The sequence below is a fragment of the Crassostrea angulata genome, chromosome 6 (genome assembly GCF_025612915.1).
Source record: "Crassostrea angulata isolate pt1a10 chromosome 6, ASM2561291v2, whole genome shotgun sequence".
In the NCBI taxonomy this organism is placed as follows: domain Eukaryota; kingdom Metazoa; phylum Mollusca; class Bivalvia; order Ostreida; family Ostreidae; genus Magallana; species Magallana angulata.
The window spans coordinates 20835157-20853214 of NC_069116.1; the positions used below are offsets into that span (position 1 = coordinate 20835157).

The following is an 18058-nucleotide window of genomic DNA, read 5'->3' on the forward strand; positions in this document are numbered from 1 at the left end:
CACTCTTTTTCTTCATTGATTTGTCTGCAGGAAGCAAACTCCTTACACTGAACAAGTACTTGGTGCTGATAGAATATACACAACTTATGAATGTTTTGTTTTACCCTTCAAAGTTTTATTACCTTTCAAATATTTCAAATCCATTTACATTCTTGTATTAGTGCATGATATTATAATATCTTCTGTAATATAAGTGTAAATTAGGAGGTACTGAGAATATTCAATTGGTTACAGCTGGGGTAATGTCACACACAACTCATGAACTCCTCAACAAAGGTTCTACTGAAATTTCAAAAGCAGAACATGGATTGTTTAAATCAAACTTTGTCACAACATCTGGGTGTAGTACTCCTATTTTTCCTATCGGCTTCCCTCTCAATATCACAGTTGCACAGCGACCTTGGAAATATGTTGGATCTAAAATAACCAAAAGAGAAAAATTTTATAATCTGAAATCTATCAAGGAATGTCCCTTTCATTCAATCAATTACATTTTTACAACCCTACGAAAAAATAGTTTGAAAGAGTACTAATTAGTGGGTATGGAATACTTCCATATTGTGACATACTTTACAATAAACTCAACTATATCTTTATAAATACAATTTTCTTCCTCAATCAATGTCGAACAGAGTAGTGTAATAGATTTGTAAGTCATCGAATTTGTAACCATTAAATATAAGAATTTTTCAAAATTAATTTTATTGTTAAATATTTTACAACATAATAATCAAAAACAAGGAAAATAATTTAAATACGAAATATTTTCATCCAGATTGACATTTCAAGGTTTGTCATACTACCTCAAGAGTTGATTTCTCTTAAGTGTTGATTAAATATCTTGTACATATTGGCACTGACCATCACATGCTTCGATGTAGTATCCATCACTCCCCTTCTGGAATGGAATCTCCATCAGCTGCATGACCCTGTCCAGCAAACCCTTCACGATCTCAAACCCTGAGGATTTGTTATAGTTCACTGCACACATCCATCTCTCATTGCGAGCTCCAACATCTGTCAGAGACCAAAATATAAAACAGAATTTTTTTTACACGTCAGTCCTTAAAATTTAACCTTGTATGGCACAACTATTCATGGTTACAGCGAAGACACTCATAATTAAAACTAATAGTAAAGTTGTTTTCATTTCCTATACTACATATATGTACGTGTAGTTTTAAAATGCCAAAAAAATTATATAACATAATATATTAAAAAAAAAGATTGTTTTATGGCAGAATAAAATACATGAGTCAAGTTCTGTTACTTGACAATTTCTCCAAAACCTTACCTTTTTTAGGATCACACATAACAATGTCTGAGATTTCAAACAGCTTTAGAGGTAATGGCATGTTTTTATTTTTACTGATGGTCTTCAGTATCCCAGGCAATAGTGTTGTCCTGGCAACCTGTTGAAACACATAAATTACATGTGCATTCAGAAACACAGCAAATTGTCTCCCTTGAAATTACAATAAGACGACATGAATTGCATGATTAAAAGTACATCATACCTGAAACTCCAATGTTTTAGGATTGGCGATGTGGACAGCATTCACATTCTTGATATTTTTGCCTAATTTGTCTGCTACATCATCTCGTGAGCACTGTTTAAAAAAAACACATAAAAAAAGAATATCTCCTATAAAATAATTTTACAGTGTACTTGAAATATACGTTTTTATGAGTAATCTATCATACCTTTACCTACACAAATGTAATAATGCTTTCTTCAACCAATTTTGACTTTATATAATAAACCTAACCTCAATCCTGAGTTAGAAATAGCTTTTATTTTGTTGGTTACCAAAGTTTCATCAACTGAAGGAAGTCATATCACTCACCAGAGCAAATGTGAGAACCTCTGTGAATCCAGCTGCTGCAATTTCTTGTCTCAGTAGGTCCGACAGTTTGTTGATGGGATACTGCAATTCAGTTGTTGAGCATAAGTTAAATAAAGCAATGCATAATTCTATGGTATTAAACTGAAATGATCTCCATACTCTGTGTTCTTACCTGGTTCCCAATACAGTTTGTTTGAGGAATTGTTTTCGTTATGTGGTTGTATCCATAGGCAATGGCCACATCTTCCATGATATCACAGGCATGAATTACATGTATTGTAGTTAAGGATAAAAAAATATGTACATGTACATTTATGGAATATAATGATAAACTAAACTACGCATGTTCTTCAAAATAATTGAGATGCATTGTTGTTAAGGATATCATGCCTAGTAGGTGGAACCTCCACCATGATTTTGTTACCGCTGTCAAAAGGGGTAGATACCAGACACATCTTGGTCAGTAGTCGAGCCATCTCACCTGGAGGGATGCTGTAAACAATGGACATGTATATTGTATCAATGTAAGTACGTGGCATAAAACAACAAGCAGATAGGGGTAACTCCACTCTCTATCATTCCTGGAGTTTCCAAGGAGTAAGTTACAACAAAGGATCTGTCATATCAGTGACTAGCTATTCATACATAAGATCTTTCAATATTTTTTTTTATGTTATCAAAAATCCTAAAAATCAATCACTGGTGTTATGGTTTGCTGAAAGCTTGAAGATAAATCACATTAAGAGATTAAACATGTGTATGTTGTTTGTACATTTAATATTGGCCAGATTTATATCATCTATCCATATATAACAATTCAACTATGAAACGTACCATATTCCTATCTTTTGGTTTGTTTCAGACACATCAATTTCTTCAAGTCTGTAATGAAGTTCCTGAAAGACAAAACAAATATTTTCTGTCAAACCTTAGGTATGATATCCAGCTTAATGGTGCCAACATAAAACTTAAATATATCTATTAATTAACTAAACAACACTGAGATGGTAACCATATCAAAGGGCCCCGTTTAAATAATGGACAGTAGAATGAAAATAATTTCAGACAATTTTGCTTTGACCTCGACCTATAAGTTTTCCAGCTAGCATAAAACTTCTAATTCAATCGCATTATCCCTTACATACAGGAATTTTAATTCATTAAACAAATGGTAAATAATCTACAATCTAAAACTGATTATAAAGAGATCTGCTATGGCCTTCACAATGACTTGGTTCAAGGTCACTGCACGCCATTAACCAAAAAGCTCTGTTTTAGTAAGGTATTAATAAAATAGACCTAAGTGGAGAGTATATGCCGGTATATGCTCTTAAAAAAGGTTTTTTGTGTTATCGGATATGACCTGGACACTTTACCTACAAACATCATTCAAGGTCACTGCATATGAACCATGTGGGGTAATACATGTACATCATCTGTATATGAGCCAGATTGGAGCAAAAGGAGAGGAGATGCCCTGGACAAGGATTTTTCATATAATTCTGCTTTTACCTTGAAAATTGGTTGCTCTGAAAACAGGAGTTTTGGTAGTCCTATTCAGATTTTTTATTTTTTAAGGGGTGGGGAGGGGGGGGGGGTGGGGCTACAACTCCATAGGATCTCCGTATCTGGAAGTGATTCACTCCTGCACCAATTTTGGCTCAAATCGTTTTTAAATGACAATTACTTTTGCATTTTAAACCTGAACTCATACATTGTAGTTGTGTGTGGCATAAATTAATCCAAAAATATCAAGTTTAGTCCATACATCAGTTATTTTTAATCTGAATTTGTCTGCCATGATTACCAATCTTGATTGGTTTTATTTTGGGACACCCAATGATCAAGTAAAACTCGTTTGGTTAGCTTGGTGGCTATATATATGAGGTGTGGGCTGATTTTAGCGAGAAGAGGTCTGGAAGCTGAGAAGTATTTTCAAGTATTTTGAGCCCTTGCTGTGTGAACATTGTTGTGTCTCTTTTATCCCTTGCTGAGTAATCTCGGGAACATGTGATCAATGTAAATAGAGAAGTAATGGACCAACAGAAAGATGAACATCTTCACTAGCCAAGGTTTTTCTGATCCGCACCGCTTCTCACAAACCCTTAGCATATTGTGCTAACAAAAATTGGGATTTTTTCCCTGGATTTTGATTGGGGTTAACTGAAACTGTTCAACCAATCAAAAAATGCAAAGTATATCTGATTAAATGAACAATGTTTTCCTACTGTTAATTCACCAGTGCCTAACACAAATTGCTCAAAACCCTTATTTTTCTAGTGTTTCTGTTTGAGCCTTCATAATGCATGTATCATTCAATGGTGCAACAACAAGTACACCAGATTGTTTATCAACAGAAGCATGCACTCATAAATTGAGGATTTACCAACTGTTTACCGCTCCCAGTATTTCATCTTTCGAATGAATTTAATCTACATGATCTATATCATGTATAAGTAACATTTCACATTATTTCTATTTATTGAATACACTGGGCATTACAACATTCTTCCAACTTGTCAATATCAATGTGCCATTTCTGCACCAGGTACGTATATCGTACGGCATCTTTCATCATTTGGCTGATTTAAAAATAGGACAGGAATCCCGTGACGAAAAAAAAATCCTGACTTTTGATATGCCAAGGGTTTGTGAGAAGCGGTGCAGATCAGAAAACCTTGGCTAGCGAAGATAATGAAAGAATGGACTTTCACATCTATGCCATATTTAATATCATAGCCGATTGGAGGACGGGCAAGGAACTAACACAAGACACTAGTTTACTTGCTAAATTAAATAGAAATGAACCAGCAGTTCCTTTGCAAGTCTCAGCTCACTTTTATCACTGAGGAGGAATCTCTGGGCTGTTACGTTCTTGATATTACTATATTTAGATTGGGATACTCATCAAACTTGTTTAGTAGGTTTATATAGAAGCTTATTAGGGGTGTTGCCAGATGTCACTCTATTAAGTATCCTCAGTAGTAAATCTCTTTTCATTAGTTTGATGGCTATACATACGAAGTGTTGGCTAATTTGGGGAGATGAGGTCTGGACGCCGAGCAGCATTTGCGAGTATTTTGAGCCCTTGCTGTGTGAACTTTGGCATGTCTCTTTTATCCCCTGCTAAGTTATCTCGTGAACATGTGATCAATGTAAATGGAGAGCTAATGAACAAACAGACTGATCAAAGAATGGACTTTCACATCTATGTCATATTTGATATCCTAGCCGATTGGAGGAAGGGCAAAGAACTAATACAAGACACTAGTTTACCTACTTGCTAAAATAAAAGAAATGCACCATCAGTTCCTTTGCAAGTCTCAGCTCACTTTTATCAAGGAGGAGGAATCTCTGATGAACTTGCACATCAGTAACCTAGAGTTTGCCTGTTGGGATACTTTGAGGAACATGTCCACCCTTCATTATGCCAATGATTTTTTATTAACTTCAGTTATATATTTGTCTACTATATTTTACAATAGTTATTATTCATCAAAACAAAGTTATCGTTCATACAGCCTGTGTGGATTTCGTTTGCTTTGGCATTGCGAGACCTGATTGCCTACATTTTCTGTAATTTTTTATTGCTACAACCTAGTGACCAATGTTGATTCTTATGTAAATTATTTTAAATTTGATGGGACGGAATGTGATATATTGAGGCATGGTGGATCAAGGTGGATTGTGGTGGAACGACATTGACAATGTGGACAATGGAGGCCTGTGGAGAACCATAAAATAATATTTTCTTTGTAAATATGTAGATAAATTTATTGTTTATTTTTTTTTTTCATACTGTTGTTATTTATTGGATAACAAGAGTCATCCAAATGAATTAATAATCGGTAGACATTAAAAGAACCTATCACAACAGTTCAGCTGTGACAGGCAGGATCTCCCATGTGTTGTCTAAGCTAGCAGAGGGACTGAATATAGCACTTGATACAAAGGTTACAAAGGCGGATTATGAAGAAGAGATAGTCAAAATTGTATCGGAATAGACAGCAGACAAGGTGTTGGTGACACTACCCCTGGCTGTTCTACAAGATAAAGATCATACACACTATGTGAATGAAATATGAACCAGATTGGACCAAGGAGAGAAAAGATATGCTCTGGACAAATGATCTCAGACAGATAGACAGATCGACTACCCTTGACCTACATACCTCATTCAAGAACACTGCACACCCTTTGACCATAGACACTCTGTGAGTGAAGTATGAGCCAGATTTGACCAAGGGGAGATAAGATATGCCCCGGACAAGGATTTTATATATAATTATGCTATGATCTTAACCTTAATAAAATGGTTCAAGGTCACTACACATCCTTTACCCAAAGGCCCTCTGTGGACAATATATGATCTAGATTGGGCAAAGGAGAGAGAAGATATGCCCCAGACAAGCGATCTCGGTCGGACAGACTGATCACTATAGGGCGCTCCCAGAGTGGGGCCCTAATTAAGGGTCAATATTAATGAATCAACATTACAACTAAAAAACACTGGTTGAGACTTCAAACTTACTTTAGTACATGTATATTCATGGTGTTTGAAATACTGATGTTCTAGATACTGAGGTTCAACTGTACAAACATGTAAACATGTACAGTTTTCTACCTATATATACACCTTGATGAAATACTGTAAATTCCTAATTAAATGAGAGGAATTTATATTCGTGTTAAATCTCTGGAAGCACCCCTCACGGATTTTAAAACTTCGCCATTATTTTCTGAGAGTTGGGAACTATAAGAAATATGGATAAATGTTCCAAGGTCGCGATTTTATATTCTTGTGATTTGATAAAAAAAAAAAACCCAGTGAGATCGCGGAATTCTTGTGTAATAAAGGAATTTACAGTACATACATCACTTGATACAGTTGATGTTTATAACTTACTGGGTACATAACACTGGTTCCACATGGATTCACCACTTCCACAGACTCAATCCCCCTGGACACAAAGGAAAAAAAAAAAATAAATAGTTTACATTTTTTTTCAATCTAAAGTTAACAGATAAATTCAATCTGAGAAAAAAACTACTAGAACTGTAATGTCCTCACTCATATTTTGGGGAACAGTACTGGCTGAACATGGTGACGATCGTATCCAGCGTGATCTTTGCCTTGTTCAAGTCGGTGGCTGTGCACTCAATGAACACATTCCTTGTATTCAAAGTTATCTTACTGTGCTCCCCTTAAATCAGGAAATATAAATAGACACAGGTACAGTATATACATGTATTTAGTGAATAACAGGGGAGGAAGAAGCAATGGAAGACACAAAACTCCATGCACAAAAAAATCTTTAAAATATGAAATCAATACTCAATTAAAACTCCCTAATCAAACAATTTAAAAGATGTAAATGTACATATCCCGATTCATGTACAGTTCAGTCAAATATTAATATCTTAGTATGTAAGTCATTAAATTTGGATTGATAATGTTAATATTCATGGGCATATGGTATATGTTATTTGACTAACAAATATATGGCTGCATATCAGAAAACAAAATTTACTGTGTGTACTAGAAACATGCAGACAAAACTAACCATTGATAATCGGTGGCATAGACAACACTACTCCGTTGCTGTCATAGATAACAGGGTACACAGGTTTGTCCTGAATGATGGGAAGGTACTGCTTAAGATGGCTCTCATTCTAAAAAAATTAGACCACCTTCAGTTACACAAAAGTAATCTGGCTCAGATTAAGGTACATGGATTCTCAAATATGGGAGGTAACTCTCTCAAATTTAAAGAAATACTTCGGAATCAATAATACCAGTACATGTATTTGTGATAGATCAATTTTCCTGGATTTCGTTGATACCCCTTATTCATGAATGTCCACATTGAACAAATTATGAAATTTAATCTATATTCTAGTACTTCTGAAAATGAATCCATAAAATTTCATTCTCTTGCCCCTATCAAAAAACTGGAAATCCATGAAAATTGACCACTAGGACTTTATAAGATTCCACAATACACGTAAATGACTGCTTTAATATAATGTTTAATTCAAATGACCATTTCAGTTGATATCATGAATACTTGTGCAGTTTAAAAATTTAACTTCTGATTATCTCAGAAAATCATCATCGCTATAGCATTTTTAATTTAGGCAACAGTGGGATGATTAACCTTTAATGATATACATGAATATTCATGCATATCGTTTTTGATATTATTAGACTATTACATACTGAGTAGAGTTCCATGAGTTGGCATGCTGTCATTTCCTGAGTTTGATTTAATGCCTTGAACTTGATCTTTGATGGTGGTTTAGCATCATAAAAGAATGGTCCTTTAATTGTGTCCAAGTCATGAGTTCCAATGGCCACTAATGTTCTCCTCCTGATAAAAGTTAAACATTGTTATTTTGAATATAATGAAATTGGTGGATACTCGATATCTTTTTATTTGAAATATGAAGTTAGTTCCCTTTGCAATTCTTGCAATAATCTGCTACATCATGTATTGATTTTATTTGCCTGAGAATCAAAAGATTTTTTTTTTTGGCAAAATACATTTCCACTCACCTGCAGAGATTCTGGTGCAATTTGTCTTGAAGGTCGATGAAACTTTTGTAGCTCTCCTTTTGGAAACAAAATACCAAAGAAAAATATATGTTGTTTTTTCTTTTAAAATATTTGTTGAAACTTGACACCCATGTAAATGATGGTAACTTACATTTGTGTTTAGATAAAGATGTTATTTAATAGATACTGTAAATATGGAAATGTATTCTAAATACAAATAGCATTACACATATATATATGTCACTCACAGGAGTAAATGTAATATTCCTTAAAATAGCAGCCACAGCAAATGGTCTCACTTTGGCAGTCTAACAGAGAGAAAACATGGGTATTACATGTAAATATATTCATATCATTTAAAAACGCACAAACAGGCTAAAAACTTTTTAGAAGAGCTATAACTTTCTGCTTTGCATATATTAAAAAACGTGACTGGTGACATGATAAAAAAGATTTGAGCAGTCAGAGTCCTTATATCATATTTTACAAGTATTCTTATTTTATATCAATCATTTATAACTGAAACTTACACTTGGTAAAATTCGAAGCTTGGCAGATTTTCCAGTCCATGCCGGTATTGACTTATATATAGGGGCCTTAATTCTGAATTAACAAAAGAAAACCGAAATAAAAATATCATCAAATACTAGTATATACTATAATTGCACATAGAAAATTCAATCAATAAAGTGTATGTAGATAGTGTAGTCAATAATCTTACTTTTCTAAAAACACAAGTAGGCCTCTGGCTAATCCTTCTAGGCAGAGCAAATCATACCTATAAATGTAAAATTAAAAATTTGTAGCATCTCTGCATCTCATTTTAAAATATTCAAACAAAAATCAAATTTACTTCCTGTTATATTGTATTTCACATTTTTTTTTACAGTAAAACATTTCTAACCTGTTTGCTCCAATTTCAACCTTCCATTCTAATGCAGAATCAGGGTTTTCCGCTATCTCTTTTTCATCCTGTTATCATGAACAAGAGCAATTTAAAATTGAAAACACAAATCTATGAGAATCAAAAGGAGGCAGTATTTAAATGTTGTTATACATACTGGTTCTTCAGGCTCGACCCCAAATTCAAAACAAAGTTCATCAAATTCCTCAAAAGCTGGAATGGAAATTCAAACATGTCTTATACAGTATGGCCATCATAATTTTGTGGAGGAATGCATTTTTTTTTAAATTCTGAAACTGATCATCAGCAGTAACAAGGCACATCTTTAGTAGCAGGAGACATACATGTATATCAGCCTAAAAGATTTGAAAAACACTGTTAATTGCTTGAGGAGTATCAGAAATATGTTAGATTCGCAGTTCAGCAATTTTTGGGGAACCAAATGATTTATACCCGGTACATGTTATTACATTTGATGGAGTTATATGACAAAATGAGGAAGTAAAATGAAAGTAAAAAACCATGAATAGACTCTTTTGTCAAGTAGTTTAACAGGGAAAAAGCTTATGATATTATACAAAATAAAAAAAAGTTACTCCACTCAAACTAAGTGTGTCTATCAAAATTGTGTTTTAAATCATGTTGAAAATCTCGGGATTTCTTCCTTTTACATGTATTCATACATTGTCAAATGTAAGTGTCTGTCAACTGGATATCCAAAGTTCTGAGAAATATTGGTAGAGAAAATAAAATTGGCAATTATATTAAAGTTGCTAAAGCTTTGTAAAATGAAATGACATTTAAAAACTGTTACCACTGGTACTTTAACCCTTTACAAAAAGAAAAAAAAAATCTCAATAAGTTTACAAAATTCATATTTTAAAATGACATGGTGGTTCATAAAAGTTGTTTCACTTTTTTAAAATAATAAAAAAGAATTAAGTAAATAGATAATCATCATTTCAAGAAATCTGAGTTTACAGAGGATACATACATTCTAAATCAGACCCTACCAGCAGACTTATACCGGTAAATGCCACTTACAATATTATAACAATTCATTCGGAATCACAAATATTCACAAACTGGGTTGTTTTTGACATTGATATGAGTGTCATCTGGTTGCAATTGTTACCACTTAAAAATAGTTAAAATGGGGATGAAAATATTGAGAAAAGAAATGGAATATGATGATCATATTCAGAAAGGAATGCATCTTAACAAATTAAAGGAATAGTGTTTTAAGACTGCTTGCTAGAGCGAAGTACCATGCTGCAGTATTTGCATGTGCTTTTGTGTGATTATTGAGTGGAAGGAAGTTGAATATATTTATGTTGGACCAAATAATATAATTTTATTTTGTTCTTTTGAAATAGCTCTATTAACCAATGAACACTTATTTTTCAAAAGATTATATTAATATATTTTTTGGTGAAAAATAAAACACATCAATGTGTGTTGTGCATTCTTTTGACAATATAGTGGTTTGTGATTCACCCTGTCCTTTTAAATAAATTCACATGCATTCCTTTGATTTCTACCAAGAATTCACAAATCTAAATTACAGGTTTATTTACCGGTACTCAGAATGGATAATCATACTACACTTTTATTACACCTGTTACTGTGGTACATGTAAAAACTGTTGGAAATAGGGGTTATTTTCATCCCTTAACAATCCTAACCAAAGTACTTTATATGGTACTTGAAAGCACTTATCAAGCTTATTTGGAATACATGTAATTGCATAAAAATTTCATTTAACTGAAACAAAAATCAACATTTTAACCATATGACTTAAGTCAATATCTTTCCCTTTCTGTAAAAACAGTTCATGTGTTTTTCTCACAACTTGGTCAAAACTCAGAAACTGCTTGCATCATTAAAAATCATTTTATCAGGATCATAAATTTTTTAATGACAAATGAAGTTCTCATTTCTGTTTCAGGTTTTTTTTCTAATCAAACTATCTGATTCATGCAAAAATAGGAAGTAAAATTCATAAGAAAGACTGAAGTCAGCAAATCAACAACTCAAAAGCATTTTTGTGAAGTTTGATGAAAATATCTACTGATTCTTTGAATCTTGAGTAAAACAATAGGTAGGTCAAGGTTAGAAAGTATCCTTACAGTTCAACTCTTTTCAGTTGGTAATACATATATGTATGAAGTTTGCTGAAAATATTTTGGAAAGTTTAATTGAAACAGTCAAACTAAGCTAAACTCAAATTCAAAAAGATAACACATTCAGTGTCAAAGCAATGGTCAAGGTCTAAATGTGCTGATGGCATGACCAAATACCAGATTATGCATAACAATCCCTGTCTTCTACAAAACTTGCAGTTAATAGAATGTCCACAGTTCACATAGAAGAATTAAGCAGTATAATGTCAAACATTGAGAGTAAACTATACTTGACATGGCAACTTACTATCACTTGAATGAATGGATTAATTTTTTACTGCACTTGAGTTTAATAATCACTCGTTGGGTGTGCTTGATTTTTTTTCTTCAAAAAAGTTGTATTCACCGGTTCTGCAGGTTTAATAACATTCACATTTACCAGTTTCAGTTTGTCAAGACTGAGAACCATTTCATCTCATTTACTTAAATAAAATTGAATTTATAAAATTTTCTCTTTATTTTCACTTTATTAATATGTCAAACAAATAAGTAACGTATATCTTATCAAATTAGGCTATATATCTGGTAAAATATGTCCATATGATGATGCAACCAGTTCTACCACATTACACCTTAAGTATGGGTGATCGACTTACTGTAACGTTTTCCAAGCGCTTTGAACAGATCTTCCTTATTTACCGTTATTGTCGGCATGTTTAGATACTCCTTAAAAAATAGCTATGACCTATATCAACTAAAATCCTCTCTGCAGATTTCTTAAACTGCGAAACACGCCAGTAGACACATTGCAATCTGATCTTTAGAGTCTTCTAACGCAAAAGAGTTCGATAGTGTTAAACACAAAGTTCCCCTTTTTAAATCAGCATTTGGTTATGCCAGTGATCTAGTAAATTGTGATTGGTGTTTTGAAGTAAACCGTTTAAATAGTAAAATTAGACGAGTAAATTTTAAAGTAATATTTATCATGTTAATAAAGTATACCGTTATGCATCGGGATCGCGATGCTAAAAAGCTACAGCACAAGGATCATCATCAATCTATGATCATTACCAAAGTGATCATTGTGGATCTCATGGCTAGATTCAAAAGATATCGCTATAAAATCATTGTTGCTCTACTTGTTATAATAATCTTATTTTACTTGTATTCTCAAAAAGGTAAGTTTAAAAATACTTTTTCTTTCACCAGTGATCCTAACATGGTAACAAACACTGACAAAGTCTATATCATCTCTTGATAAAGTTAATCATATTGCTTTATCAGCTTGTTAAACTTAAAATCTACATAGCCAACTTAACTATGTAGCTTAGTCAAGAGATTGTGTCAGAACTGATTCAATATTTATTATGACCTGTCTTGTCAAAGATTGTAGTATACTAAGTAAAAAGAAGTACATATTTTGTTTTACATAAGGCCAAAATTATGGTGTTCTGATGGGGCCACTGCAACCTTCACATTTTTGGGCAAAGATATGGTGGTGCGAAGTTGCAAAGGCGAAAGTTAGAAGTTGTGCAGGCAAAGAAGGCAAGATGCGAAGGCAAAGCACGAAGGTCGAGAAGGTGAAGGTGTGACACTACTATCGCTCCTTCAACTTCACACTCTCACCTTCACAACTTCGCACTTTTGACTTTGCCTTTTTTTATTGCATTCAACAAATATCAGTTAATTACATAGAATTTGATGCAGGCACCGTACTCGCCTGAGGTTTGCTGATTATATAATCTCAGATGTTATTCGAATGCATGTGCTAGAGGCCATTGTGCTTACTATGAATGTTTATTAACATTTAACTGTGTTAGGTGACATATGTGTTTACCTATGCTGACTATGCCTAATCAAAAACACATTGTACTCCTTATAAAATGTAATGCCCATCATAATGTGTACATATGCACTTCCAGACTCAGGACCTTCCCCCCCCCCCCCCCTGTAACTGTAAGTTATACAGTATTTTAGAAGAGTTTCATATCAAAAAAATTGTTAAAAATATTAATGCAAGAACTGCTGTTCACATGAGTGATGTGGCCCATGGGTCTCTTGAGCTTTTTGTATTGCAATTTGAAAATATTGAAAATAAGTATTGTCAGTTGTTATAATGGTAATGGGAATTTTTTTTATAAAAACATTTTACTGCAGCGCAACTCTGGGTCTGTATGATATATACAAGGCCCTCCATGAAACACTTCAAACATATCACTTATCTCAGCCAACTTTTTTCATTCTAGAGTATGGAAGTGAACTGATGAGCCAACAAGAGTTCAAACAGCCTATGGACAGGCTGTCAGAGCAACTACTGTTTCAAAGACAAAATAAAAACCTACATTCCAACAACACAACTAATGATAGATTTCTTCAGGGAGCAGCAGGATACTGCAACTTTCCAAACCCTGCATCAATCAAAGAAGGTATAGCCAGGTCAAACTTATTAAAATGACACTGATCTGAAATTTCAAGTTGCCAGATATTAATATACCTGATTTATTTCATATTCGTTTATAGGCAGTCATCATTTGGATACTCAGGGGTACAAACTACAACTGGCTCTGATGATGATCAGACATGGTGATAGAACGCCTATACACACCCTAGCAAACAGACCAAACCCGAGAATCAGTTGTAAATTTTCAAAGAATGAGAAACAAACACATTGGATTGTTGATAAATTCATCACCAGAATGCAAAATGCGGATAAAGATGGCAGTTTTGAATCCATGCAACGTTACCCTAATCAGCCATATTGCCGGCAATCATATTTAACACCTCAAGGAGCTGTGCAGGAGTTGTTGAATGGTTTACAAGCAAAACATAAGTACATTGATGGATTGGATTTGTTTCAACAAGATTTCAGTGAAAGAAAAGTGCTCGTGAAGAGCACAGTGTACCCAAGAACATACCAGAGTGCAAATGCCTTTATGTTTGGATTTTTGTCAGATTATGACACTCGATTGAAAATTTATAAAGCTAAAACAGATTTCTGTTCAGAGAAAGACTCAGGATTAAGTTGTCATTGTCCAGGCTTGGAAAAGTACAGTGAACCACTGAAGAATATGAGAAAAATGAGCAAACCTCTTCTACAAACCATTGCGAACTTCAAACGAAAAATGAGCAGGATCCTCAGCGTAGATGTTAAAGAGATAAGGTCACTTACACATGTGTTTGATTCACTGATGGTGCGAGTTTGCCATGATGTTCCTTTACCATGTAATAAAGCTAGAGACTCTTGTGTAGACAGAACAATAGTGGATACCCTGTGGGGTTTAGTTGGAGATGACTTACTGCATCATTATCTGTATAACGAAAATCACTTAAAAACTCAGCATTTAAAGTTTCATCCATTGTTAGTAGAAATGTATGCAAGGATGAAAAATATCACCAAAAGAAGTTCTTCTACTAAATTTGTATTATACTCTGGGCATGATATAACATTGACTCCATTTCTAATGTTGTTAGGTATATATGATGGCAAATGGCCTCCTTATGCTTCAACATTAGCACTGGAACTATATAGCAAGGAGGAGGGATCAAAACTTCACTATTTCTTAAAAGTTATTTACAATGGCGTGGATAGAACAAGAGAATTGAAGTTTTGTAGAGGGCTAGACATGTGCAAGTTTAAATATTTTGAACAGTTTATTAATACCCATCTTGAAAATATGGGACTTGATGACTATGACTCGGAATGTCTTTCTTCTTGACATCAGTCTTTTTACTAGAATGTCTTTCTCATAACCATTTCACCTCGTTAATCGTGTTTAATTAAATGACAGAATTGTACATGCATTACAAACCTTCAAATATGAAACACTTAATAAAATGCTTTATAACTGCATTTATATGGTAATTATCATTGACTATTCACTGTATTATCCAGTAAGCATATTTTGCCCCAAAAAGTAATGCTATTTAATCAATATTATAACTTGTATGCTGAAGTAAAAGTTCATTTAGTAAAATTTGATTGTCAGTTTATAAAAATAATCTGTTAAATGAATTATGTAAAATACCATCACATACTGACCAGTAATTATCATTTCATGAAGTTGATTAATTTCATGAAATGTACATTTTGAAGCTAAACTTTGGGTTTTTTAAAAGAAATTGTGGGATATATGACAATGTAAGAACACAAGTATTGAGTAATGTTGACAAATTTATGGATTTCATAGATATTTTTTTAATTTGTTTTATCACTGTTGTATTGTGAAATGATTGCTTTAATATTTATAGATTGTATGTAATTATTATTCTAGGATGTCTTTTGCATCTTTGATGGTATGATATCGTTATTTCTAAATTGAATTCAGTAAATTATCATGTGTACCAAAAATTTATATCAAAAAACATGTATAGAATGGGTGCTAGTACCTTTTTATAACTGTAAGAAAATTATAATATGGAATTTTAATATTTATATATTGCACATAAGTTTATGTCTATCTTCAAGAAGAGCTTTTAAAGAGCTAGCATTTGATTATTTCAGGATTTTTTAAGTGTGTGAAAAGAGAATTTACTTAGTGTAATGTGGAAAGGCAAACTATTACATTACAAACTGTGTGGTAACTGTTAGTAGTTTTTGGCAAAACTTTTTGGTGGGGTATTGTCACAAAAAATGGTCAAAAGTTGAAAAACAAGTGTGTTTGATATTTTTTAATTTAGGCTGGTTGAATTTAGGATTTAAACATAATTACTGATTTAGCAAAATACATAATAAGATTGTACTTGATACTGAATTTGAGAATTGGTCAATTTGAATTGTAGGTGATAGTTATTCTTGTACAAAAGTAATGTTAATATACCAGTATACTGGTTTAAGATTCAACTCATATGACACTGTCATGTTCAAAGTGAAAAACTAGTCATACGAATTTGTAATTATGCTCATGTCATAGCCACACTACATGTTGACTGTATTATTGTTTCAGAATTAAGGCTATATTGGAATAGTAGGTTTGTTTTGTAGCAATTTAGACTTTGTAACTGTTACAGTGCTCATATATTTGAATATACTTGCCAGCCTTAAATGCATGTTGATAAAACTATGCACAATATACAAGAAATTGTGTATGAATGAGCAGGTGGCTGATGTTTGAACCACTGATTGTGTTTTATATGTACATATACATGTACGTGTTCATTGTGTTGTTACAAGCCTACACTGTGGTTTCATCAATATTCGTTGAATACCAATTTTCGTGGATTTCGTTGTTAAGTTTATCCATGAAATTAAATGTTCATTGAAGTGCTGTTTCTACTATCAATTTGTATTAAAAGGATCATTGTCCATGAATTTACACATCCTTGAAACCGTGATTTTCACTTTATCCACATAAATTGATACTCTTGAGTATTATAATGAAACCACAGTATTTCATACTCATAATCTCAGGGATTTAGGGATTTCTAAGCATTATGATGCCAATTCCTGGGCATTTTTTAAGGAATTGGCCGATATTGTGGTTTGAATTTTTCTTCCATCATTTGATAGTTGTTTACTTATAGGTAATGAGTAATCTAAAGCAAATGAAATAAAAATGTATATATACTATGGGATCAAATATTTTAGGTATAAATGGAGCAATGTTTTACACCAGTGCATATGGCAGAGGGTTGAATACTTTAATCATTTTCAACATTTGTTATCATATAGGAATAATCAGAACTTATTGGTACAGTATTCATGGAACCATTATCCATGTTTATTCCATTTTCCTCACTTGATAAATACCCCATTTTACATTGTATTTTACAATATTCATTATTTAATTTAAAAGTATTGAATTTGTTTATTAAAACAGATTTTTTTAGTGTAAATAGACCAAAGCTCACACAGCCTCAATTGTAAATGTGTTCTGAAATAGTAAGACAACTTGCTAAGGTTGTTATGCAATGAACAGTCAGCAACATAAAAAAGGACACTGACTGTAACTTGTCTATGGACTTGTGTCAAATTGTAGTTATATATTTGACAAAGTCATTTGAAAATATCTTGGGGGGTTAGCACACCTACTATCGATTTAAATACTGATATTTTGTACATGTATTTTTCCTTTGCAAATGACCAGGATGGTTTATATTTATGACTTTTGAAGTACATGAATCTGCTGACATTTGGGACTGTTTTTTCTGTCCAAAAATACACCGTCCCTGGTGACCACTGTCTTCATGTTTGCATATCATTGTATACTAGTATGTAATTGAAAACTGGTGAGTATGTGAAGTTCTCATACAAGAACATATAATCAGAACAGTATTCTTAAGGGGGGGGGGCTATAGGGACTACATTGATAAATTTATACATTGCTGAATTAAGTTATGAATAATTTCAAGTCATTATTGTTAAAATTTTAAGGTACAATTTGTTGATGTATTACCTGTATTAAGAATAAATCTAATGGAAAAATTCTTGCCTTAATCCTAGCTCTTATTCCCCTCCCCCTTCTCTTTTCATTGGGTCTAGTGTTCACATTACAAATTTTTTGCTTCAATTAATTTTGAATTTCTTTTCTACTGAGTAACAGATATGAGGTGGTGAAAACTTCATATTTTAATTGTAAAATTTCAAAATGAATAATACATACATTTGTAATGTAAATCTGACAAATTGATA

The 18058-nt window shown here is 32.9% G+C and overlaps 2 protein-coding genes across 3 annotated transcripts; one reads left to right on the top strand and one right to left on the bottom strand.

Annotated features, from left to right (window-relative positions):
* Positions 1-91: 91 nt before the first annotated feature.
* Positions 92-12256, bottom strand: LOC128186967 (phenylalanine--tRNA ligase beta subunit-like). The gene is made up of 19 exons (XM_052856964.1): positions 12087-12256; positions 9465-9520; positions 9308-9375; positions 9125-9181; positions 8934-9006; positions 8652-8711; positions 8404-8459; positions 8068-8218; positions 7412-7520; positions 6919-7051; positions 6754-6808; positions 2682-2743; positions 2231-2339; positions 2020-2118; positions 1848-1928; positions 1518-1610; positions 1295-1412; positions 862-1017; positions 92-417 (listed from the first exon to the last, which is right to left on the bottom strand). The coding sequence occupies exons 1-19, from the start codon at positions 12142-12144 to the stop codon at positions 257-259; spliced, it is 1755 nt and encodes a 584-aa protein (XP_052712924.1). The 5' UTR covers positions 12145-12256; the 3' UTR covers positions 92-256.
* Positions 12257-12261: 5 nt separating this feature from the next.
* On the top strand, positions 12262-17836 carry LOC128186968 (2-phosphoxylose phosphatase 1-like). 2 transcript variants are annotated; one of them, XM_052856966.1, is made up of 4 exons: positions 12507-12608; positions 12865-13010; positions 13677-13856; positions 13951-17836. In XM_052856966.1, the coding sequence occupies exons 3-4, from the start codon at positions 13694-13696 to the stop codon at positions 15144-15146; spliced, it is 1359 nt and encodes a 452-aa protein (XP_052712926.1). In that variant the 5' UTR covers positions 12507-12608; positions 12865-13010; positions 13677-13693; the 3' UTR covers positions 15147-17836. The 2 variants fall into 2 exon arrangements, with proteins under 2 accessions (XP_052712925.1, XP_052712926.1); XM_052856965.1 differs by lacking the exon at positions 12865-13010 and having other exon boundaries at positions 12262-12608.
* Positions 17837-18058: the final 222 nt, after the last annotated feature.